The sequence below is a fragment of the Coloeus monedula genome, assembly GCF_965178545.1.
Source record: "Coloeus monedula genome assembly, chromosome: 4".
Lineage (NCBI taxonomy): Eukaryota > Metazoa > Chordata > Aves > Passeriformes > Corvidae > Coloeus > Coloeus monedula.
The window spans coordinates 52,312,832-52,336,440 of NC_138784.1; the positions used below are offsets into that span (position 1 = coordinate 52,312,832).

At 40.8% G+C, this 23,609-nt stretch overlaps 1 protein-coding gene across 2 annotated transcripts in view; it reads left to right on the plus strand.

Annotated features, from left to right (window-relative positions):
* Nucleotides 1-23,609, plus strand: part of CFTR (CF transmembrane conductance regulator) — a 90,511-nt gene that overhangs the window by 61,823 nt on the left and 5,079 nt on the right. For both annotated transcript variants that reach the window (XM_082279754.1, XM_082279755.1), the window contains exons 20-23: nt 1,766-1,866; nt 11,257-11,499; nt 14,466-14,621; nt 22,390-22,479. In XM_082279754.1, coding sequence (XP_082135880.1) covers nt 1,766-1,866; nt 11,257-11,499; nt 14,466-14,621; nt 22,390-22,479 — 590 coding nt within the window. The remainder of the gene's footprint in view (nt 1-1,765; nt 1,867-11,256; nt 11,500-14,465; nt 14,622-22,389; nt 22,480-23,609) is intronic.

The window sequence follows — 23,609 nt, forward strand, 5'->3', positions numbered from 1 at the left end:
GAGAAGCTTGGATGTTGACCACGCCTGTATAGCTCAAAGGTTTTTAATAAATAGAAGTTAATGTTCCTCTCACTTGAAAATGGCTAAGACATGAAAAGTTTTAATAATCTTCTAAAGCCCACACCAGAAGAAATTGTCATCCAGTTCTTTAATTCACAACCCACTGATGTATTTTTCTATGTGAAGTTTTGCAAATTCTATTCAAAATCCCCTGAAAAATGACTCACCACTCCTAGTAAACACAGTATATGAATGAGAATCACGCAATACCTTACTTGTATTTGAAGTGGTGCCCATGACTGGCCACGTGTAGCCAGCCTCAAACAAGCAAAAAATAGGAGTATGATGTCCCCAGAATGTTAATAGTTCATTTCTGTGGAAAAACTCAGATAGAGATTACTTCAAATACAGTTTTTTATTCACTATGCATTTGTTATGTTTGGGCATCATTCTATGTCTCCAAGTTTTATGCTGGACTTTGTGTGCAGGATCTGTTTGCAGTTTCAGTGTTATGGTCACTGATGAACAAGAGTTTGATGATTTTATGGAGGAGGTTTTTAAATCTAATGATATTCAAATTTCTTTCAGCTCTACTTCAGTGTTGAAAAGGAGTTGTATAAGAGCTTGCAATTTATCAAATATTGTACAGTTTATGAAATGCTATCCTCTATTTATGTATAAGGAGCTCTAGCTTTCCTTACATTAAAAAAAAAAAAAAATCAGCCACACAAATACTTCTGTATGAAAATAGGCACTTACAGCACTTCTGTTACTAAGGAGACTTCTAGTTCCCCTACCATTCATAGGAAACAATGTTCCCTGCTGTCCTTCTCATTTCGCACTTTGTGTCCTTAGTTTGGGGTTTTTAGGAAAACCCTTTCTTGTGTTAGTCTTCCTGGATGTATTACCTGAGAAAAGGAGTTAGAAACACTTTAAAAAATATTACAATTTGTCATCTTGCCACCATTGTAACCTTTACTGTTATAAATAACAGGCCCTTGGAGCAACACTAAATTCCTTTTCTTAATTTATCAGCTTTCATGAGGAATACTTTGCTTTTATTGCTTACTTTTATAATTACTTAGATAAAAAGATGTCTATAAGCAAAACAGGAGGAGGTTTGTTGAAGAAAACTATATAAAGAATGGAGAAATCATAGAAAGCCATTTGGCTTAAATTCTCAATTCCATTTAACATGTAGTGAGGTTGAAAATCGACAGCGTGGTAGATTAAATGCTTATGTTGTATTGTATGAAGTCATAAAGGAAAATCCCCGGAAAATCCCATGCTTGTTAGAGCGGACGATTAAAGCTAAAGAATATACATCTGCTTCTTTGTGCAACACTAAGGAGAACGTCCTCTTTTTGTCCAAGAAATGAAAATGTAAGCCATTTTGAATTTTAAAGTTGTTAGCTGTGTGTGGTGTTTTAATTACATAAGAGTAATTTCACAGATTCATATGTGTTGGAAAAAGGAAAGTCAAATCAAGATTGCAGAGATGTGATTCTGTTTACAGCTTAAGTACCAAGATTTAATTTTTTCTTCTGCCAAAGCAGATTAGGGTTTCTAGTGAATTCAGTGCCAAAGCCAGGTGTTTAACTGTGATTTATCTCTTAGTCCTTTTTATGATTAACAAATCCATGTTTTCTTCATGAAATAAAAGAGGAGAGAGTATGAATATGCATTTTAAGATATACATGCTAATTTTCTGATTTCTAATGACTTTTTATTTGCATGGTAATTGAATGTGGTTTTCTCTCCACAGGTGATGGACCAGGTACAGCTGGAATTATTCTTACTTTAGCTATGAACATCATGGGAACCTTGCAGTGGGCAGTAAACTCAAGCATAGATGTTGATAGTTTGGTAAGCATAAAATGTACCATGCTGTGCTTTCTTTGGAGGAATTGCCTTTTTTTGTTGATTATGGTTGTGCAGTGAATTATCTTCAGAGCTGAATATCACGCAGATGTGTCAGAAAAGTTTCCCTCATATGTTTGATAGCAAACTACTTGCTTTGGGACAGCACAAACTGAGTTCTTCCATGAAGTTTTCCTGGTCTGGAATAGGCAACAGCAAATACTTGCATTTGAGGATTCAGATTGCAGATGTAGCAGTGATAGGAAGACCTCAAAAAGGCTTGGGCTGTTTTGTTATGATTATATTTCCTGTATTTATATATATAATATAGCTTCCTTGGTCTACTTAGCAGCTTTGCATAGCAGATCATGATGGATGTTTTTGAGTTCCTTTCACCCATTATCAATAGTGATTTAAAAATCTGTCCTTGACTTCCCTAGGAGTCTTTTTCTGGTTTTATGTAAAATGCCCTCTGACATAAGACTTTGTAGTTGTATGGAATTCTAATAGGCAGGATTTGGTTTAAAACAGAGTATTTCACAAGGTTAGCCTCTCATTGCCAATTTGTTGAGGTGTGAGAAGCAGACAGGAAACTTATAAAAGAATATGTTTGTTCTTACAGTTTTCATCATACGTTAAGTTAAATGTATGAAAATTTTAGATTTTATTTTAAAATGTAATAGTTACTTATCTCTTTCCACTTCATTCATTCTAGGATTTATTTTAGACAGAATTTATGTAACAAAATACCATATTCTTATAAACAAAAAAAAAAAAATCTGGGGAAAAAAATCTCCCACATCCAGTCTTACCCGCTCTGAACCCTAAATTAGCTTCTCAAGCCAACCATTTCAGTATTGGAAAACAAAAATATTACAGCAGATCTTAGAGTCCATTAAATCATGATTAGTTGAAATGAATTGTCATATTAAAAATGTATAATTGGGGCAGATGGTGACAATTTGCAAGTCCAAAATTAATTTTTTTTCAAATAAATGATTCAACTAGATTCATCCTGAGAAAAATCATTAAGAGCCTCAAAACTGGGAATTAACCACTTACAGCATCTAATCTCTTGTTTGCACATGTGCCTGCTGATAGTCAAGAAAGCTGATGGCCATTCAGCAGTGTTTCCTATCCACCAAATGTTTTATGCTAGCTCTTTCCTTGCTTTGTTAGAACGGCCTGTCTTGAAGGGCAAGCACTTTGTGAAAAGCTTCATTGCTGTAACTACAAGACCTGCTGAACAGTAGTTACGTGACTAATAATGAAGTAAAATGTGATGTTGGTAAATACAGAATTTTTAGGGTTGGGAGGGACCTGTGGAGATCCTCTTGTCCAACCCCCCCTGGCAAGGCAGGGTCACCTAGAGCAGGTGACACAGGAACTCCCCACAGCTAGGGATTGAATATCTCCAGAGAGGGAGATTCCACGACCTCCCTGGGCAACATGGTCCAGTGCTCTGTCATCCTCAAGGTAAAGAAGTTCTTCCTTATGTTGAGGTGAAACTTCTTGTGTTTTAGTTTATGGTCACTGCTCCTTGTCCTGTCACTGTGCACCACTGCAAAGAGCCAGTCACCATCCGACTGACACCTGCCTTTGAGATATTTATATGCTTGAATGTGATCCCTTCTCAGTGCTCTCTAGACTAAACAGGCCCAGCTGCTGCAATCTCTCCTCATAAAAGAGATGCTCCAGACCCCAAATGATCTTTGTGGCCCTCAATTGGACCCTCTCCAGCAGCTCTTTGTGTTTCTTGTACTGAGGAGCCCAGAACTGCATACAGCACTCCAGACGTCGCCTCACTAGGGCCGAGTAGAGGGGCAGGACCACTTGGTGGCCATACTCTTCCCTATGCACCCCAGGCTACCACTGGCCCTCCTGACCACAAAGGCACACTTCCAGCTCATAGTCAGTTTGTCATCCACCAAGACTCCTTCTCTGAAAAGCTGCTGTCACGTAGGTCAGCCTCCCAAAAACCACAACACCAACAACAATATTCATTCACTCGGCTCTCATTTGTAAACGCCATCCCCTGTAAGGCTGAATGTGATCACTCTAACAATTTGTATACAAATCATGTGTGCATATTACATAGCTTAATACAAACTGAAGGTGTTTCACAAGAGCAACAGGAAGCCTTACTGTAGGATTCCGAGGGTGCTGGACACAAGAGTGTTTTAATAAAGAAGAACTTCCCCTTTTTAAAAGTACAGTCATGTTAAAATGTCACCTATTAGTAGCAATAAGAAAGTAACTCCCTTTCCCTTGGAAAGGAAGTCTCAAGTTGCTCTAGACATTTCTGAGCACTTTGCCCTGTATTAAGACAAAGAACTGTACTGGAACACTGGTTATGTTGTTATGTTATGTTATGTTATGTTATGTTATGTTATGTTATGTTACTTAACAGCCTTCTAAGGTCCATCATTTTATAGGTGGATCCTCTGGATATATTTTAGCAGTGGATAATTGCCCACCCTCTTGACATGAATTTTTAGGTATCCCAGATGAGAAAATGATAGATATTGCTGGCAGGATGGTTTTCTTCGCATTCAAAAGCTGCTCCTGTCACAAGCAGATAAAAATAGCTGAATGGTGTCAAGATAATAAAACTGCTTCACTGGGTGGTACAGATGTTTTATTTCCTACTCTGTAGTCTCTGCATTTAGCACTTCCCTCTTAAAAGTATTTTACAATTACTTGGCTAAAGATGTTTTGCAAAGGCTTGCCTGACTTAGTAGTCTATTTATTTATTTTTCTGTCAAGAGGTAGTTTGAAGCTCCCTCCCCACAGGACCAGATTGACTAGAATTGACACATCTCCACATGTCTCCAGTTACAGATATGCATGCACCGCTCTAGTTGACATCACTCTTGTCCTTCCTTGAGCAGCTGTGATATCTGTGTTTACAAGCCTGCAGAAAAGCATGCCTGAGTGAATAGCCCATTTGTAGGTAGCAGTCTTTGGTTGTCATACAAGCTGGAGTTTTCTGCAAGTGGTTGAAAGCCACGTCCAAAGGAGTAGCTGCTGAACTTAGTACATAATATAAAGCTCCTACTGAGTTGTTTTACAAGACATGCAAGGTACAGGACATCAGTGAAATAAATGCAAACAAAAGAACAGAAAGACAGGGGAAGAGGGAAGCAAGATCCCATGAAAAAGGAAAAAAGGTCCTGAAACAGTTGCTGGCCAAACAGATGGGTAGGTGGCAAATTTGATTTTATTCCACACAATCTCCTTCTTGTGCTTTCCATGACACTGGCACACAGATCGAAGAAATATGAGTTCCTAGGTTAGTTTTTATTTCTACATACACAGATATTGTCTTTGAAGGAATTTTTTGTTGAACAGATTTGGCTTTAAATTAAAAATCCCTATTGTCTCTTAATACCCCATAATGGTTTACTGGTTTTGGCATTTCATTCTCTACAGCCCTGATACTTTGTCTGCTCTGCCTTTATTTAAAAACAAACAAACAAACAAACAAACACCCCCTCCAAAAATCCCCCACACTCCGCCCCCAACATATGTGGTCACTCTGATAGCAATCGACTGTTTCATTTAAAGCCAAGAATTAGGCTAGATTTACTGTTTCACTTTGATAATTTCTGCTAATATCCCTTTAGTTGGTTTTCATTCTTTGTCTTATACTTTTAGGCAGTCTTGTAGTATTTTGAAATTTTTTTTTCCTTTATAAGGAAATAGAAAAGAATTTTTTTGGTAAGTGCTGCTTTCACAGATAAGCATTAGCTAGTCCCAGTGGACTATTTTAGTGCTTTATAACCTCCTCTTTCACTGATGTATATCCTGCAGTAGCAGTGCTTTAACTGTGAAGGACAGTTCCTTTTATCAGGGAAAGAGAAAATGCCATGATTTTACTGTTGCCAAGATCACTTATATAAGGAGATATAAAAAGAAACTGCCAAGGAGATATTAAAGCCAAACTTGCTAAGCCTCACAGTGCCCAACCTTGTACATCAGAGATGCTGAAGAGTTGAAGTAATGCAAGGTAGAGCAAAGAACCAAATTTAAAAATACAACTGTGAAAAATAATGGTGCTTTTAAAGCTGATTTTCGTGCTTTTATATTCCCATACTATTTCTCCTTTAACCTGTTCAATTGTTTTCTTTTTATTTTTTAATCTAGGGCATGATCTTAATATGGTTTTTTACTACTGTTGGCAGGAAACCTGAGAACACTGTTAATTTCCAAAGTTTAAGTAGAGTAAATACTTGACTGTAAAATCTGCATCAGAATGGCAGTCTTTAAAGTGAGGTGTTGGTCTTATGGAAGGGAACAGAATGAAGAGAAATTTTTTAGACCATTTTCTTTCCTGCCTGCCTGCGTAGCAGTGTGAAAAAGAGAAAAAAGTCAGAAAAAGTTTTACGTGAACTAAGTAGTTCATTTTTTCAGTTCCAAAGAGAAGTACGTCCTATAAGTGCACCCAAAATGTAACAGCAGATGATGTGAAACCATGGTACAACCATATGTTCTGCCTACAGAGCCAGTTTTGGCAGTGACTTAATGCACAGGGTTTTGTACAACATGAACCATTGGACCAATCTCCCACAGGATCTCCCAGCTGCACACTGCGCTTTCCAGGCAGTGTGTTTGTGAGGAGGTGATGTCTTGCACCACAGCCATTGAATACTGTGTGTGTCTGGTCTGAAGAGAGCCACTGTTCTCTTTTTAGGAGAAGATAACACAGAGCCTGATTAAATTAAGTGTATTAGCTTACTTGTAAAAGAATTACTTCTTCCACCTTCTGGAAATATGCATTATAAAATTATGTTATGGATTCTCCTTCAAAGTTAAGAAGAGTTTAAGTGATATTAATTAGAATAAATTAAAGAATTTGCAGTGCTATTAAAATCTCTGTAAAATACAGTCAGGCAAGGCTAAAAATAGTGTACTATGCTATAGACTTAGGGATGAAAATAGTAAATATACTCCTTTGTTCAAAAGTACTAGTTAAAGAACATGAATATAGCTGGCACAGTACTGATGGGAATAATGGATAAGAAGCTTGCTGTCACCTATCCTATACCTGTCATTATGAATGACAGAATATTTCTACCTGTGAAACGAAGAATGGATATTTTTGTAAAATGTTACTGACATGCTACATTCTGCCCAGATTTAAATCATAATTCAAGCTATAGAACAAGGAATTCAGAATTGATTTTAAAATTATTAAACTGTCTAAAATATCTGCATACATAACTGGTAAGTCTGTCATGAGAGCTAGGACATTGGGATTAAATTTTCTTTTGTGTAGAAAGGCTCTTCATCCAGCTGGCTTCACAGCAGACATTAGACAGTGTGTAGTGGTATGATCTCTTGGGCAGTTATGGGGAATCTCTGCCTGTACAAGCATTCACAGTTCTTGACGAAGTCAAGAAAGACTTTCATTTCTAAAATGGCTATATTTCTATAAAGCGAAGTTTTGTGAAAACAAAGGTACTCTCAAACACCTATTAAAATAACTGCATGGTGCTCATTGTGGGATTTACTATTGACAGTCAGGGAGAAAATTGTCAGCCGGATCCACGGTCTTCCCGTTTGTATCACCAAAATGAGCTGGCATATGTACATGAACATGATGAAGACCATGCTTTTCCATCTTGCACAGTGGTTGAGATGGAAATAAGAATTGACAGGCTTGTGTGTTAGCACGCTTTTTTAAACTTCTGTCACAATTAGGTTTCAAGATACTGAGATGTAAGCTATGATCCCAGTAGTCCCTTGTATTTGCTTCAACATAGAAAATCTACCTAACAATATTTCAATCGGGATTGAAGAGCAAAAAGGAATCCTACGTAATATGTCAAGTAGAAGCACTTTGCAGAAGGAATATAAAAGCAGTTAAACAAAAATTTACAGAGGGTTTTCCACGATACCACTAAATAGAGACATATTTCAGAGAATACGGAGTAGAGATCAAATGTTGTTTACAGGAAAAAGTTTTTGTAAAACAAGGAATCTAATTAATTAATTAGTTGGACTGGGGAATTTAGGTACCTGAATGTAAAGGGAAGTCACGTCTTTTTCAAGTAAGGAGCTGAAACTTGTTTCCTGAACAGGAGAAAAATAGGACATTTTGAAGACTCCAGGACTGCCAGCATGAACAACATTCTCTGTCAGTATGGTAGAAATTACAGCCTCTACAGAATGGATTTTAATGTTAACCTAAACAAGCTATGTGTTGGAGGTCAAGAAGTAGATAGAAAAGAGAAACTTGACAAAATCAGAGTAAGGCTTGCAAATGGCTCATAATCTGGATAAATACTTGATCTTACTTTTCACTAAAAAAGCAGTGTCTAATCTGTGAGCTTGAAAGTGGAGCAGAAGGCAGAAATGGGATTTATAATATCTGAGGTGGGAATTACATGCAAAACCAGCTAGAATCCTGGTCTCCCTAAATATCCTGTAAAGTTTGTGGAGGGACACACACCTGTGACCACCTGTGAGTCAATCCATCTAAGATCAGAGTCTTCAGCTAGGGATGTTTGGGTTCTGCAGTTGGACATTTCGATTAAACATGTGAAACCAGACTGGAACAATGCCATCCGTACCAGGTAGAGCAGACCTCACCTCCAAGTGTTCAGGAAGAACTGGCCAAGAAGCTGGAAATCTGATAATGGCCACTTCAAATATATAAAACAAGCTGGCAATGGTGGTGGCATGTGATAAAATAACAACTGTCAATTTTTTGTTGAGAAGGAGAAATGAGAAGTCATTGATACCACCATCAGTTTGTTGGTGTCATAGCAGCAGTCTTCAGAAACTATTTTTAAGACTTAATTAAAAATGTGGTGCTTGTAGATTGGAGTCAGGTTTGCTGACATTAAGGTTGCATCACACTACCCTCATAAATGTGTCTGATGATTTATTTTCCAGACAAAAGTAATGTAACAGATCTCATTTGCCTTCAGGAAAGCATTGACTGTGGCTCTGTTTCAGGAATTATATAAATGAAGGATATAAGGATTATTACAAGACCTGTAAACTAGTTAATGAGTTGGTCAGAAAGGAAATGGCATTAAGCTCTAAGTATTAACCTGTAGGGAGGCTACTCAACAAAGATTAGATTGCTGACTGAGCTAATTTTAATCTTTTTTAAATGTTCTCAATAAAATAAAAAAGTGTGTTGAAGAATTGTGCCAAAGGCAGAAAGGCAGTGTAGGCATAAAGATCCTGGGAGTTGAAATGTATTAGGTGACCTCAAATGGCAGATATTAAATAGATTTCAGTAACAAAAGTGCAAATGCTTGAATTTAAGAATAACCTCAGTTTTAAGTGAGGATCTTGGTTAGAAATGGCTGAAATGGAGAAAAGCTTGGCTGACCACCCCTCAGTCAAACATTAAGATGTGACTGTGAAGATAATAGTGTATGATCCTAGGATGTGTTAATGCAGATATTCCTAATATAGATAGGGAAGTACCAAGGCATTTGTATAATGTCCTTGTGAAACATCGCCCAAAATGCTGTGTACATTCTGGTCAGACAGGAAAGCTTGATTTGAACTGAGCTGTTTGGAGAAGGAGAACATATATTAGGAAAGAGGCTTAAACCTGGATTTTCTTTAGTCCTGGAGAACAAAGGGTGACCAGGTCTAAGGTATCCCTCCATAGATGAATGGGGAAAGGAGATAGTAAAAGGAGCTCTTCAGAATTTAAAATTAATAAAGTTATAACAGCGAAGTTGTCCATAAAGTAAAAAATATGTTTTCTGACCACCCGAGCAGTGAAATTGTAGTGAAGGAGAATAATTATTTATTTATTGATCCTTGACCCATTTAATACAAGTAAGATAAGAGGATCCTTTCTAGTCCACATTCTTTTGAAAATTCACCAAGACGGCTACTAGCAACTTCTGTCTGAAGTTCATTAACTACAAGACTTTATTATTTCACCTAATACATATAATTACTGATACAAAAGTCATTATCATGGAACTTACTACTAATTTTTTTAAACTATAATTTCTCATAAATACTCAAATGTTACTGTCTGATGCTTGTTCCTCTTTACTTAACGCTACTGCTTTGCATTTTTCAAATTCCATGCAGTCTGCTGATCTTTGGAGATCAGTCATTGTTCAGAGAACTTCAGGTTTTGGTCAGCTCCATACCTTCCTGAAGGAAAGAGTTTAAGTGACCCATGTTGTTTTTATGATTATCCTTTCTTTTCATAGATACAAGTCATCACTTTTCAAAATAGATATTTAAAGGTAGAAAGAGCTATTATGTCCATTTAAAAAGGAAGCAAGAGGAATCATATGTTGGGCCAATGTCAGTAGTGTAAGTGCAGTGGAATCTAGAGCTCTATACAAGAAGCAGTGTACCTTTGAAGATTGTATCATAGTATAGCTGTTGTGGTTTAAGACCCTTTAAAGAGATGGACACTCTAAAATGAGTTACCTCCCCTTCGTTTCAACCAATCTCTTTCCACCAATAAGGAACAAATGAGTAGATATAAGTGAAAAAGTAAGAGTTTACTAACAAGTGAAACAGCAATGGGCAGTAAATAATAACAGTAAATAATCACTAGCTACAAAACTGTTAAATCTCATGAACTGCACAGGAGCAAAGAGACACCAAAATGTCACGGTACCACCCCTCCCAAGATGGCAGCCCCCACTGCTGGCTGTGTGTACGGAGACAAAGGGAAAATGGCACCAACTCTCTCCCCCAAGATGGCACCCTCCAGGTGACCACGCAGTCCAGGAGACAAAGGGGAAAATGACGCACAAAAAAAACCCTCCTGGGAAGGTGGGAGCTTACAGAGCCGTTCTAGTGGCAGGTGAGAAGTGCCAGTGCGTGGGGGTGTCAGCAGCACTGCCGCCTACTCCTGCTGCCGGCTGGACTCTGCCAGTGCTGGTGCTGGTGTGCTCTGAACTGTGCGTGTGTCGGGGGGAAACTGCTCTGTTGGTGCTGATGCGGGGTGACCCGGCCCCCCAGGACCTGCTCGAGCTTCACTGGCAATAGAGTTTGCAGAGTTCACTCCGAAAGCAGTTTCTAATTGCGAAATGCAGTTTTTCTGAGCCGCTACTGTTGGAAGCCCAGAAACCACCGAAAGTGGAGCCTCCGCCTTCAGAAACACTGCCAGGCGCAAGAGGGACTCGGCTCGGCTGCCCTGACCTTTTCAAGGGACCAGCACCTCCTAACTGCCCCGTAATTCCAGTTCCAGCCACACCGGGTCCTAAAGAGACATTAACAGTTTTTGGGTACAGATAGGTATGGAATTCAGTGATGGTTTGGGTTACTCGTGACAGTAGCTTACACAGAAAATAGACTTACTGTTATGGCTAGGAATTAGGAACTATTTTATTTCATTTGTTTTGATAGTTCAGTATGAATTATAATTAGAATAGTGTTTGTTTTGATTTGTAGATGCGGTCTGTCGGACGAATATTTAAACTCATTGACATGCCAACAGAAGAGACAAAAAGCACTAAGCCACAGAAGAATAATCAGTTTTCAGATGCCCTTGTAATTGAAAACAAGCATGTGAAGGAAGAGAAGCACTGGCCATCTGGGGGCCAAATGATTGTGAAAGACCTTACAGCAAAATACGGTGAAGGAGGAGCTGCTGTACTAGAAAACATTTCCTTTTCAATAAGTTCAGGGCAGAGGGTAAGACACTGTTTTGTTGTGTTTTTTCTTCTATTAAGCTTAAGTATAGAATTGTCACAAACCTATTCAGTGACTAAAGAGGATTTTGAGTCCGACAAGGTTTTCTAAATTAAATTGTTGCAAAACAAAGTATCTTCTAGAGTAACTGAAGAACAGAAATTACTTGGGATAAAATACATATGCAACAGTTTTCCAAGTTGTGTTCCTGTGCCTGAAATTCTCCTGGTGTGGAGAGGGAAGCTTGCTGGTGAGTGCAGGTGCTGGGGACAGCGTGACCCAACGGGGCAGGGCACGAAAGAATACTGGCTGCCGTGCCAAGGGTAATGCACCGCTGGCTCCAGCGGCCGGAGGGTGGAGGTGCCGTCTCACCCATTCCATGAGGGCTCTCCTCCACCCTGAATTATTATATTACAGACCATAAACAGCTCTATTGTTTAGAGGATTGACAAACCTCTGATTAATCTTCATGCGTGTTTGAGGTTGTGTTTAAGAAAGAGCTTTGGTTTCAGGACAGCATTTAGGTAGAAGTTTAACACTTTGCTTCGAGTTCATGCTAAAGGCCCATCCTTGGTGGAATAGGAAGAAAGGCTTGTGATTTCCTGAGCTGAAGCCATACAGACAAAGAGGAGATTTTAACTGACCCAGGTAAATGAGAAAACAGGTTCAGTGACAGCTCCCTAGCCTTGACATGAGGCACATCTTCACTCCTAAATTGGATAGCACCATCTTTGCCAAGTTTGGTAGATTTGTCTTGGTTTACATGAACTGATTGTTTCATCTACTAAGTTTGAGGGCACCAAAATTTTGGACCCAGAGCTCTGACTTCCTGTACCACCATGCTGAAACCACTCTGCCTTTGAAAGAGAGACACCTGTGATTCCTGGAACATGGAGATGCAGATGCTCCTGCAGGCTGGAGGATTTACTTCCTGGAAAATCCCTTGAAGCAGTGGAGTAGGGAAAATAAAAGATACTTTTGTACTGTACAGAGAGAGGGTAGAGCAGTAAAAACAAAAATCTTTTTCTCGAGGGCTGTGATTCAAGCTCAATAATGAACCCTGGACTCAGGTGCTCCTTAAACTGGAGAGGATTTGTCTCTATCTCATAGGTAGTACAACAAGCAGGAAATGGACGAGCTGTCCTCTGCTGAGGGATGGAATGGAAATTGGAATGGAATGGAATGGAATGGAATGGAATGGAATGGAATAATCATCTAGTCCTACTGCCTTACCACTTAATGACTGTCCAGAAGTTAAAGTATCATCAAGGGCCTTTTAAAGACTGACAGGCTTGGGGCATCAATCACCTCTTTAGGAAGCCGGTTCAAGTGTTTAACCACCATCTTAGTAAAGAAATGCTTCCTAATGTCCAGTCTGAACCTCCCGTGGTTCAGCTTTGAACCATTTCCACATGTCCTCCCACTGGATCCCAGATCAGTTGCACCTCAGCCTCCTCTCCAAACTAGACAAGCCCAAGTTCCTGAACACTTCTCACAGGATGTTCCTTTCAGCCCTTTCGCCAGCTTTGTTGCCCTCCTCTGGACGCATTCACTCACCTTCACATCCTTCTTAAACGCAGAGCCCAGAACTGCACACAGCACTCCCAGTGAGGCTGCTCCAACGCTAAATAGAGTGGGATAATCACCTCTTTTGCCCAGCTGGTGATGCTGTGTTTGATCACCCCAGGATGGGGTTTGCCCTCTTGGCTGCCTGGGCACACAGAGCTGACTCACGTTTATCCTGCTGTCAGCCAGCATCCCCAGATCCCTCTCTGCAGGGCTGCTCTCCAGCCTCCCCTCCCAGTTTATATTTGTGCCTGGTATTGCTCCATCCCAGGTGCAGAATCTGACATTTGGACTTGTTAAATTGCATCCAATTAATCATTGACCAATGCACCAAACTATCTAGATCCCTCTGCAAGGCCTCGTGTCCTCAAGGGAGTCAACAGCATTTCCCAGTTTGCTATCATCAGCAGCTTTGCTAATGGTGCATTTGACTCCTGCATCCAGGTCATTGATGAGTGTATGGAGGAGAACTGTCCCTAGGATTGAGCCCTGAGGAATACCACTATTGACCAACAGCAGCCAGATGTAGCCCCATTCACTACAAGCCTTCAGCCAGGTCTTCACCCAATGCACTCTGAACCTGCTCATCCCACAGCAGGAGAACTTGTCCAGAAGGATGCTGTGAGGGACAGTATCAAAAGCTTTACCAAAATCCAGGAAAAGTACATCCACTGCCTTCCCTTCTTCCACGAGGTGGTTGACTTTACACAGAAGGATATGGAAGTAGTTAAACAGCCCTTTCCCTTTGTGAACCCATGTTGACTCTGCCTGATTGTATTATTCTTTAAATGCCTTTCACAACTTAAAAAAAACCCCAAAATATATATTATTATGTTTCTTCACATCTTAGAGATAAAGAAAATTAGCACCAACTGGGCAAGTTGAGGACTTGCACAGGTGCTTAGGGGTGTCCAATGGCATGATGTGTGCTGTAACCACTGCCTCTGCCCCAAGCTACCCCACTAATCAGAGTTAGAGCCTTTATTTTCAATTATATGAAAGTGGAGTAGCTTACTAGGGTGATCCAAATGCACTCCCTACTTAGTTTTTGGTTTCTGGATGTGATTTTGCTGAGGAGGGCTTCACAGCAAAGTGAAGGGAACAGGCACAAAGAGCTGGGCTGATCGGTGCAAAATAATAGATAAGCAAATTTCTGTCCTTTGGCTAGGGGTAGGCTATCAGATTTTTTATCTAGTTAATCCTAGCAAAACAAAGAAGAGTTTGCCCAGTGTTTGATTCAGACCTTGCTGTAGACTTTTATCATTCCAAATCAATATCATTTGCTATCCCATTGAGATCCATCTGGACTGTTCTTCACTGCTGTGACCTCTAAGGTTTTTGCCTTAGTCTGTGATTAGTATGTGAAGAGTATTAAATGTTTGCTTGTATGATTTCCGTTGCAGGTGGGCCTTTTAGGAAGAACAGGTTCAGGAAAAAGCACTTTACTTTTTGCGTTTTTAAGACTGCTGAATACGGAAGGGGATATCCAAATTGATGGAGTCTCCTGGAACACGGTCAGCGTGCAACAATGGAGAAAAGCATTTGGAGTGATTCCTCAGGTAATGAGATTATTGTATATTTTTGTGCCTTTATTTTCATTGGTTCTGTATCCATATATACATAGGTGCTTTTAAGATGTTTGTTCTTGTATGCTGAGAAACAAAACACAGATTTGGTGAAAAGGAGAGTGGCATGGATGGGTGGAAGGATGCAATGATTCACAGCAAACTTCGCATTTTTAGGGTTTCTCTGCCACTCCCACAAGAACTCTTCTAGAAAAGGGAAGGTACAGCACGGTTGAACAGAAGTGTTTCTAGCCTGCTTCTTCCTGCCTCTCTGAGACAGTTTGCATTTTGATTCAGGATAAGATAGTGCCACCTGAAGAAAAAAATACAATCAGTGTTCTCAGCTACTGTTTTCTGAAGGTCTACATCACATGTTATGGTTAACGTGGATACTGTACATCACCTGTTTTCCCTGGCAGACTGATGGCAAACACATAAACCTAGGGCTTCTGAGTCCCTTGCCAATGTCCCCACCACTGAACAGTGTCTTATATCAGTTACAGCTGTGGATTATCTGTCTGAAAAATGAATGTTATTGTCTGCATACTGAATGTTATTGTCTGCATACAGTAGAACTAAAAGGTGATTGCTCACTGTAAGGGTAGGAATGAAAATTGATGGAATGAACTGCATAATTTTAATGCTTTTGTACTTTTGTTGTCTGTCCTTACCAACAACACTGATATGTGAGTAACACATATTGACCATCTCTTCTTTGACAGTTATACATTGGATAGTTCTTCAGTTTCAAAACATACACAATCTCTTCCATAACTGTGCATTGCTTTGGAAATCTGTGACTGTGGCAGACTGGTTCAAGTAACACTTGATGGCAGTCCTACCAATGAGTCACTTGTAGTATCAGGGGGCAGTGGGAGACCGGTTGCAGATCAGCCTGCCATGCTGTGAGGGGCCATGCAGTCTGTCCTGCCTTTATCCATCCTTGAGGAGTGGCTACTAGGCCCAGAGAGTGAAAAATACGGTTTGATCTGTCACCCTGGATGACCTCCTCCTTGACACACCCACTAGGAGTGGACTGACCAAGGTGACCAAGCATCCCCTTTTAACCATTAGCTGCCAAACCCTAATTGTGCTGTTCCCCCCATCCTGTCCCCACAGTAAAGCTGTTTCCATATGTTTTCTGTGAAGATTTGGTTTGTTCCCAGATAGTTTCCCATCTCAGAAAGGTGGTTACTGTCTTAGAAAGCTGGTGAGTGTATGTGTAGTATAAAGCTGTTGTACTGACTACAAGAGGCCCTTAAAAATAGTTGAAGAGACTCTGGTACAGCCAGTAGTTTAACATAAAAAAGCTGTCAGTTTTGAAGCTTTGGTCACTGTTAAAAGACACTGAAATGTTCATGCTGGAAAAAAAATGGCCTTGATTTTGCAAACACTCAGAATTCAATTTTTCTATGTGATGATCAGTTTTGAATTGTGATAGCTTCCCTTTCAAACATGTTACTCTGTAGTAGCCTGAGTGCCATTTATTTAGAGTAGGTATGCAAAGCAGGCACAACTCTTTTCTCTGTGCATTTCATGCTCTGAAATTTCCTAGAGGCAGCAATTTTTTAGCACTTTGACCTTGTCAGAACAGACCCTTTCTTCCCTGCCACGTTACACCCTCAACAAACCAAGCCGAACAGAGCAGTGTTGAGCCCGCTGGTTGGATTCATTTCTTACCTGAGCTCTACTGGTCACACGCTGCCTGCTGAGCTGAGGCTTGCTTGGCAAGCTGTCATTTGATAACTGACCTCTTGTCACCGTTTCTATCCTCTCTTCAACATTTTCACATCTATCTATTCCTTTAAACTTTTATTTCTTTATTACAGCTGGTTCAGTTCTGCAGAGTGATTGTTGCTTGCAAGTATGAAAACATGTCCCCCATTCAGATCAAGGCAGCTGTGCAGCTGCTGGTATTCAGTTTGGAGGACAGGTACGTTATACAGCTGTCCTCTCAATCATGGCTGTATAGGATGAAGGATGCTTTTACCAGTATAAGTTATGTCTGCACTGGAAAATTTTCCTGTACATCCAAGTATAAATTTCTGTATTGGAAGGGGCTTCCTTATCTCTCCAATAGGCATCCTTTTGCTCTCAGCATTTTGCCCTTTGGGATGTGGTTGCCCAGCAGGGCTTCTGCTTTCCATCTTCAGCTGTCCTTGGGAATGCATGGACTGAGAAGAAATCTGAATGCTTGGTAACAAGTAGTCTCATTGTCCCTGTGAAAAATATGAGGAATAGTTCTCATAGCTGAGTACTCACTATAGTCACTAATGGTATAGAAAACATCACTATGCAGCCATCAGCAAAATGCAAGAGACATATTTTTACATGAGCAATATAACTTGCCCTTCTGCTAGTGAGATGCCTTGTTAGTGCATTGTTAAGTTTACACATTTAGTTCATGTTTGCAAGTCCCTGATACATGGATCAATGCCAAATAATCTCAGCCCTCCATTCTCTGGGAGGTCATGATAGTTGCCAGCCTGTTCGCATGCTTCAGCTCGCAGCACTTGTCCCAAAGCCTTGGCAAAGAACTGCACATTATGCCTCAAAAGTTCCCACATTCAGAACAAAATGAAGTTTTCAGCAGCACTTTCCCAGCACTTTCCTAGGAAAGAGAAATTGCATATGCCACCCTGCCTTTCCCAGCAGAACAAAGGGAGCCTTTTGTTCTTTGCCATTCACCTACCACTTCAGAATGGAAAAAAAAAGTTGTCCTTTCCTTTCCTGGGAGGCTCTCCTACAGCAACACCTGGATATTCACTGTCTCCAGGAGAGGCTTTGCCAACAAAAGGAGAATGGAGCTCTACCTGAGGCATGCTTCCTCCTGAAAACTTTCCAACGCTCTCCTTCTCTTCCTTAACCCTAAATTTCCCAATTTAGTAGAAAAGAAGTGCTTTTCCTATGTGGGAACCTCACTAATGCACAACCACATAGCACACACGGCATCCTAAGACACTGCTGTCCACTCCGTGCAGGCTGTGCTGGAATGATGTGCAGGGTGGTCAGGGATCACACCGAGCAGAAGCAGAAACCCCTTGTTTCTTTCAGTGTCTCAAATCTGGTTGTCAGTGCCTTGTAGTGGTGCAAAGGGTTAAATCATATAAAATATATTTCCTGAAGCTCCCACAAGAAAGTTTCTTCCTGTAGCTTCTCACGTGGCTGTGCCGCTGAAGCACAGCCTGCCTAACACTGCTGCTACAGGCTGTTTGTCATCCTCCTACAAAACAATTGCTCCACTGACACCAGGCTGTACCTTTGCACCCATTATCCCTTCTTCCTGGACAGGCCTTTCTGATGATTCTTCTGCAGGTGTTTGCCCACCACATTTCCAGAGTGAGGATTTCCAGATGCATTTGGTTTCAACACACTAAGGCTTTCTTGCACAAGTCCTTGTGCAGATTGCATCCTGCAGTATTTAATGGAGTCAGATTGAGAACGTGGCTTCAGAAATTTGTCTTTGAATGGAGAACAGGAGACCTGCAGATGATTTCCAGTTAAAATAAGTGATGAGAAACCCGAGACTCATGCGGTGCTGTTAGCTGCAAGGAAGAGGATGACTTCAGATGTTTTTAAGTGCTATTCCATGCATCCTAGTGGATCTCACTCTGGTTTTGACATGTAAATACTCCATATAGAGTTAAAATCAAGCTTAACATGGAGAACAAGTTTTCTATAGTTTGCAGGACTGCCAGCTGACAAAAAAAAATCAAATTTGTTTTGCTCCTTTGTTTACTGAAGAAGTGAAATTTTGCAACTTTTACCTTTGTAGTTCCAGTTTTTCAGCAGCCATCACATTCTGTTCATTTTATCTGTCTGTCTCTGTCCGTCTGTCTGTCTCCAGCCCTATTTCTCATACCCTTCAGACCTGCTTACTTTTGGAGGTCATGGCTGCTTTGTGGTGTGCCAGCACACTCCTGCCTGGTGCAGCTGCCGAGTAGGGCCACTTCCCAAGGTGCTCCCACGAAGGGTCCTGCAGAGCCTGGGTGCCTGCAGGGCATTGGGATGAGTCAGCACCACCATACTGGGGAGCCTCCACTGCATCAGACCTGTGCACAGAGCAACTGGGGACATTAATTAACAACCCCACATGCTCATGCTCATATCGGGCAGTATATAGGTTGTTTTCTGCATCATGGGTTCAGTGTTGCCAGGAGCACAGCACTCATATTTACTGGTAAGCTCTGTGGGAGGCAGATGTTTTGGCATCTTCAAGGGAGAATGTTACAGAATTGGTCCCAAAAACTTTTCAGGTTTTTATTGTTTCTTTGCTCTTACTCTTGTCTGTAAATATTTCAATGTCAATGTAAAGTCTCTAAAAGACACTTCTGAAAACAAGTCCTCTAACTTTGCACCTAGTACTAAAGCACTCACATAGTAACTTGGTTTTGTTTCATGTTGATATTGCTGCTGTAACTCAGACAAAGCAGAGGAGGCTACATGAAGGTCATGCTGCTGTTACTCTGAACTTCTCTGTGCGTGGGGCTGCTGCCTGGTTCCAGCTGATGTTACATTTGTTCTTTGGCCCCGAGGCATGTGGGAAGAAGGGTCCGTGGGTCTTGCTGAGGACCCACACACAGGTTACGGCAGCAGCTACTCACAGCCGGGATACTCTCACTCCTACTCTCACTCACAGCCTCTTTCAGCTGATCCTGAACTCTTCTGTAAGCATTTTCTTAGGTACTCCAGGGTCTTGATTCTCCATGTAACACATAAATTGCTTAGGAAGCTTATTGCCACACACACCAGGAGGCTGTAGCCACTAAGGGGGATTAATGCCCTTCAGAAGGGTTGATCTGCAATATTTGGGGTGGTCAGAACATAAACACAACCATATTTTTATTTCCAAGTGTTTTGCTTGTGGGTGGATATCAGGTCTATTTGTTGTATAATCACACCCGTTATCATCCTGTGCGAGTTTGAACAAGTGACTGAGAAGGAAATGCTGATTTCCAGATTTGCTGCCAGTCTACCCAGCCATCCATTCACCCATCCAATGCTCTCCTTATTTCTACTTCTTCCATATTTATGAAAAATGTAAGTCCTTCATATTCACTTTTGGGTGTTTTTGTTTCACTTCAGACTTTTAGTTTTTAAGAATGTGGAGAGATTTGTTTCTGCTTCTCTTCAAGTAGACTCTAAACTGCCCAGGTGACTCACATGGTATTTACTTAAGTGAACCCCATATGGTTTCTAATGAGCTGGGGGGCAGGGGGTGTTGAAATGGAGAGAGAAGTACCAGAATTCAGGACAATGAAATATTTACTTTGTGGGGATGAAAAACCAACCCTGCTTTTGGGAATAGCTTGCTTTTAGTGACCTGCTCCTTGAAAGCACAGTTATTAGAAATAGCAGCAGCTTCAAAAGAAAGTTGTACCCTTTATTGCTCTGCCTGGTGCACTTCAGCGGGAATGTTATTCAGCCCTATCTTCTTTAAAACTGGTTTGTTCAGTTAACTATTCTTTACGACTGAGAGATGAAAACACCTATTCCATTAGTTAAATGTATGGGGCTCACACTGTGAACAAACCCACGTCTGACACTGTTTCCACAGCATTGTTGTTTCCACCACACCCATTACTTGGAAGAACCTAATCCTGCTGTAAACATGTCACCCCACTCACACCACCTAACCAGTGCAGGGCATGGGAAAAGGACTGTGCTGTACTTCACTGAAGCTTTCACTGTTATTAACAATAACAATTATAAGGGAAAGAGTCTACTCTTTCCCCATTGCCTCTACAAAAAGTACTTCAATTATTAATTTTCAGCTGTGTGTGGTTCTGCAGCTCAGTCAGTGTGTTGAAGGTATCATTGCACTTAAATCCATCCCACTGAGTGCACAGCACCACATTGCAGCTGCTTTTCTCCTCTGGTTTCTTGAATTAGTTATTTCCTTCTCTTTTACACCAAATAAGTTGGCAATGGCATACATATCTTAAACAAATTTATTAATTTAATTTATTTTCCTCTGCAATGTTTACACTTTTAATTAATAATAATTAAATTATTAATGTAAGTGTGTGTATAAATCACTTTGAAATCTGATGAAAGAATGCCAAGTTCCCAGGTTGGATAAGATGGAAACTGTGGTAGACAGGCCAAGGGCTGGGAAAGTGCTTGCTAAGTGTATTCTCTCAGTTATTTTCTGCTGGTACAGCTAGTCCTTCACTTTTGGTAGTGTTTGACTACCAAGACTCCAGGAACTTACGTGGCTGTGAATCACTGGCATTTCAACATATTTTCTCTAAATAAATACTTTGTTTAGAAAGACAGAAGAGAATAATTGTCTCAAATTTTTCCTCTTGGTATTTGTTGTGTGTGTGTACAAGGAAAGAGCAAGCAAATGGTAATATTTCTCAACAAGGCACTTAAATTCTTTGAGAGCAAGTTCTCCCTATTACAAACAGCAGGTGTACCTTACAGCATAGAAAAAAACGGTTCCTTAAGAGATGTTGTGCAGCCTCAGTGTCCCTTGAAGAATCTAATTTCCATCAGAATCTGACACACCCACCCCATGTAAAAAGAGATTAAACAAATATTTAATTCTGTCAGAGTCACTGCTTCTTGAGCTACAAAATGTGTATCTAAGGTATGATCGCCTAAATCTGCTTGCCTGAACTGATGGGGAAAGCAGAATGGAGTAGTAAGCTTCAGATCGAGAAGGGCATGTTGTCAGTGCCAGGAAATGTGCATCCTCCTCATCTCCTGTAGCGGAAGGCAGGCGAGGCAGGAGGGAGCAGGGAGCGAGCACAGCCCGCGGTGTCCGGCAGGGAAAGCTCAGAGCACGGAGCGAGCACAGCCCGCGGTGTCCGGCAGGGAATGCTCAGAGCAGGCAGCGAGCACAGCCCGCGGTGTCCGGCAGGGAAAGCTCAGAGCAGGCAGCGAGCACAGCCCGCGGTGTCCAGCAGGGAAAGCTCAGAGCAGGCAGCGAGCACAGCCCGCGGTGTCCGGCAGGGAAAGCTCAGAGCACGGAGCGAGCACAGCCCGCGGTGTCCGGCAGGGAAAGCTCAGAGCACGGAGCGAGCACAGCCCGCGGTGTCCGGCAGGGAAAGCTCAGAGCACGGAGCGAGCACAGCCCGCGGTGTCCGGCAGGGAAAGCTCTAACAGAGTGGGTTGTTGCCGCTGCAGTCATGAACCAGGTCGCGCTCTGTCACAGTTCAGTCATGCGACAGTGAGAGAGGGAAAGAACATCTTTTGAGATAGGACTGGGACATGGTGAAATGCCAAGGGACAGAATGATGCTGAGATGTGTATTTGGCTACAATTTATTAGAAAAAGAAATCCATTGATGAAAAATAACTGAGGACAATGTCCCTGAATTTTAACAAATAAGCAATAGGTTTCTTTCTCTCTAAACAAAACTGTGTAAACACACACTTTAGTTTGACTTTTTTTTTTTTTTAATGTTTTAATATGTTTCACGTAGTCAAGAATCAAAAGTAGTTTTAAAAGATTTGTTTCAAAATGACAATACAGGAAATCTTTTATTCTGAAAACTGCTGAAATTTGGGGTTTGCTGGTTTTCAGACAATTTTGTCTATGATTTTATTAAGATAATTTTCAAAACCTTAATATATATATAAGGGTTTTCAAAATCACTTTTTTTGAACAATATTTTTTTAAAAAATTAATAACCTGCAGTTAGCTCTATCTGGTAATTGCACAAGGTTATTCTTTTCTCTGTATGCTTCACAATTTCTAATGCTTTATACAATGTTATCTATCTACCTGTGTCTGTATGTCTTTTTTCTTGCAGAAAGTGTTCATATTTTCTGGAACTTTTCGGATGAATTTGGATCCTTATGGGCAGTGGAATGATGAAGAAATATGGAAAGTTGCAGAGGAGGTACAGCTGTTCTGTGTTATTTGTCTCCCTCTGGTGATGTGGTTACAGCAGGGTGCAGTGTAGGTCAAATGATTGTCATACTTTACATTTATGTAGAATCTTAGGAAACAAGTGCGGAGGAAAGGTCATACTGTGCTACAAACCATATAAATTACGTTTTATATAAATAGTTATTTCAATTCTCAGGCCAATGTGAAGCCAGCTGAGGGGAGCACTCTCTGGCAAGGCATTCAGGCTTTTGTGCTACTTGTGTCATGGAGCTTCCTCTGCCGTGGAAAATAAGAGTCATGGAATGTTAGATTTTCGAACCTGGAGGTTTTCTTCTAATATTCTGTTGAGGTTTCAGCAACTTTTTTTTTCCAATTCCCAAGCTTAGGAGCCAGATTCTGTTTCCATGTTGCACTGGTCCTGATGCCTTTTCCTGGTCTTAAAATCAAGAGTCATACACGGTTAGAAGGGGAAAAGGGATTTTACCTTGGTATTTATTTTAAGGATCCTTAGCTACACTACATCCAGGTCAAATGCATCGAAATGTACCCTTCCAAATGTCCCCCCCCAAAACACCTGGTATAACATTATAGATTTTACTAATTAGCATATCTATCAAAGATTCCCCAATGAGAGGCTCGAGTGAGACCCCCTCCCCAAGGAACCTTCCCCTGGAAGGTTCTTAGTTTACAGAGTGTGTTCTGGAGAGGACCTTGGGCTCTGGGGCACACTGATCCCTAGCTATGAAGCTTCTAAAATGTTTAGTCTCTCAGCTTGACAAACAAGTCCAAGAATGTAGGCAAAAAGCACTAAGAATACAGAAGTTGTAAAAAAGGTATAACAGGGGTATAAAAGAAAACGCAAAAAATCATCATGGCATCAGTCCCACACACTGCAGTTGTCAGGTGCCACCTCTTGGCTCTGACAGTGCTTCATGGGTTGCGGAAGTGTCCATAATTCCCAGGAAAAGTCAGGGGAGCATTACAGGAGGGAAAAGGCCGCAGCCTAGAAAGTGGATACCTTTTTCCAAGGCACAGATGACCTAATTAATACAGACCTAACCATGAATTGGTGCCATTTTCCTTTTTCATTGCAAGTCTCAGGTATCAAAAAATGCTTACAGGTGTGGGACTTAATCTGAA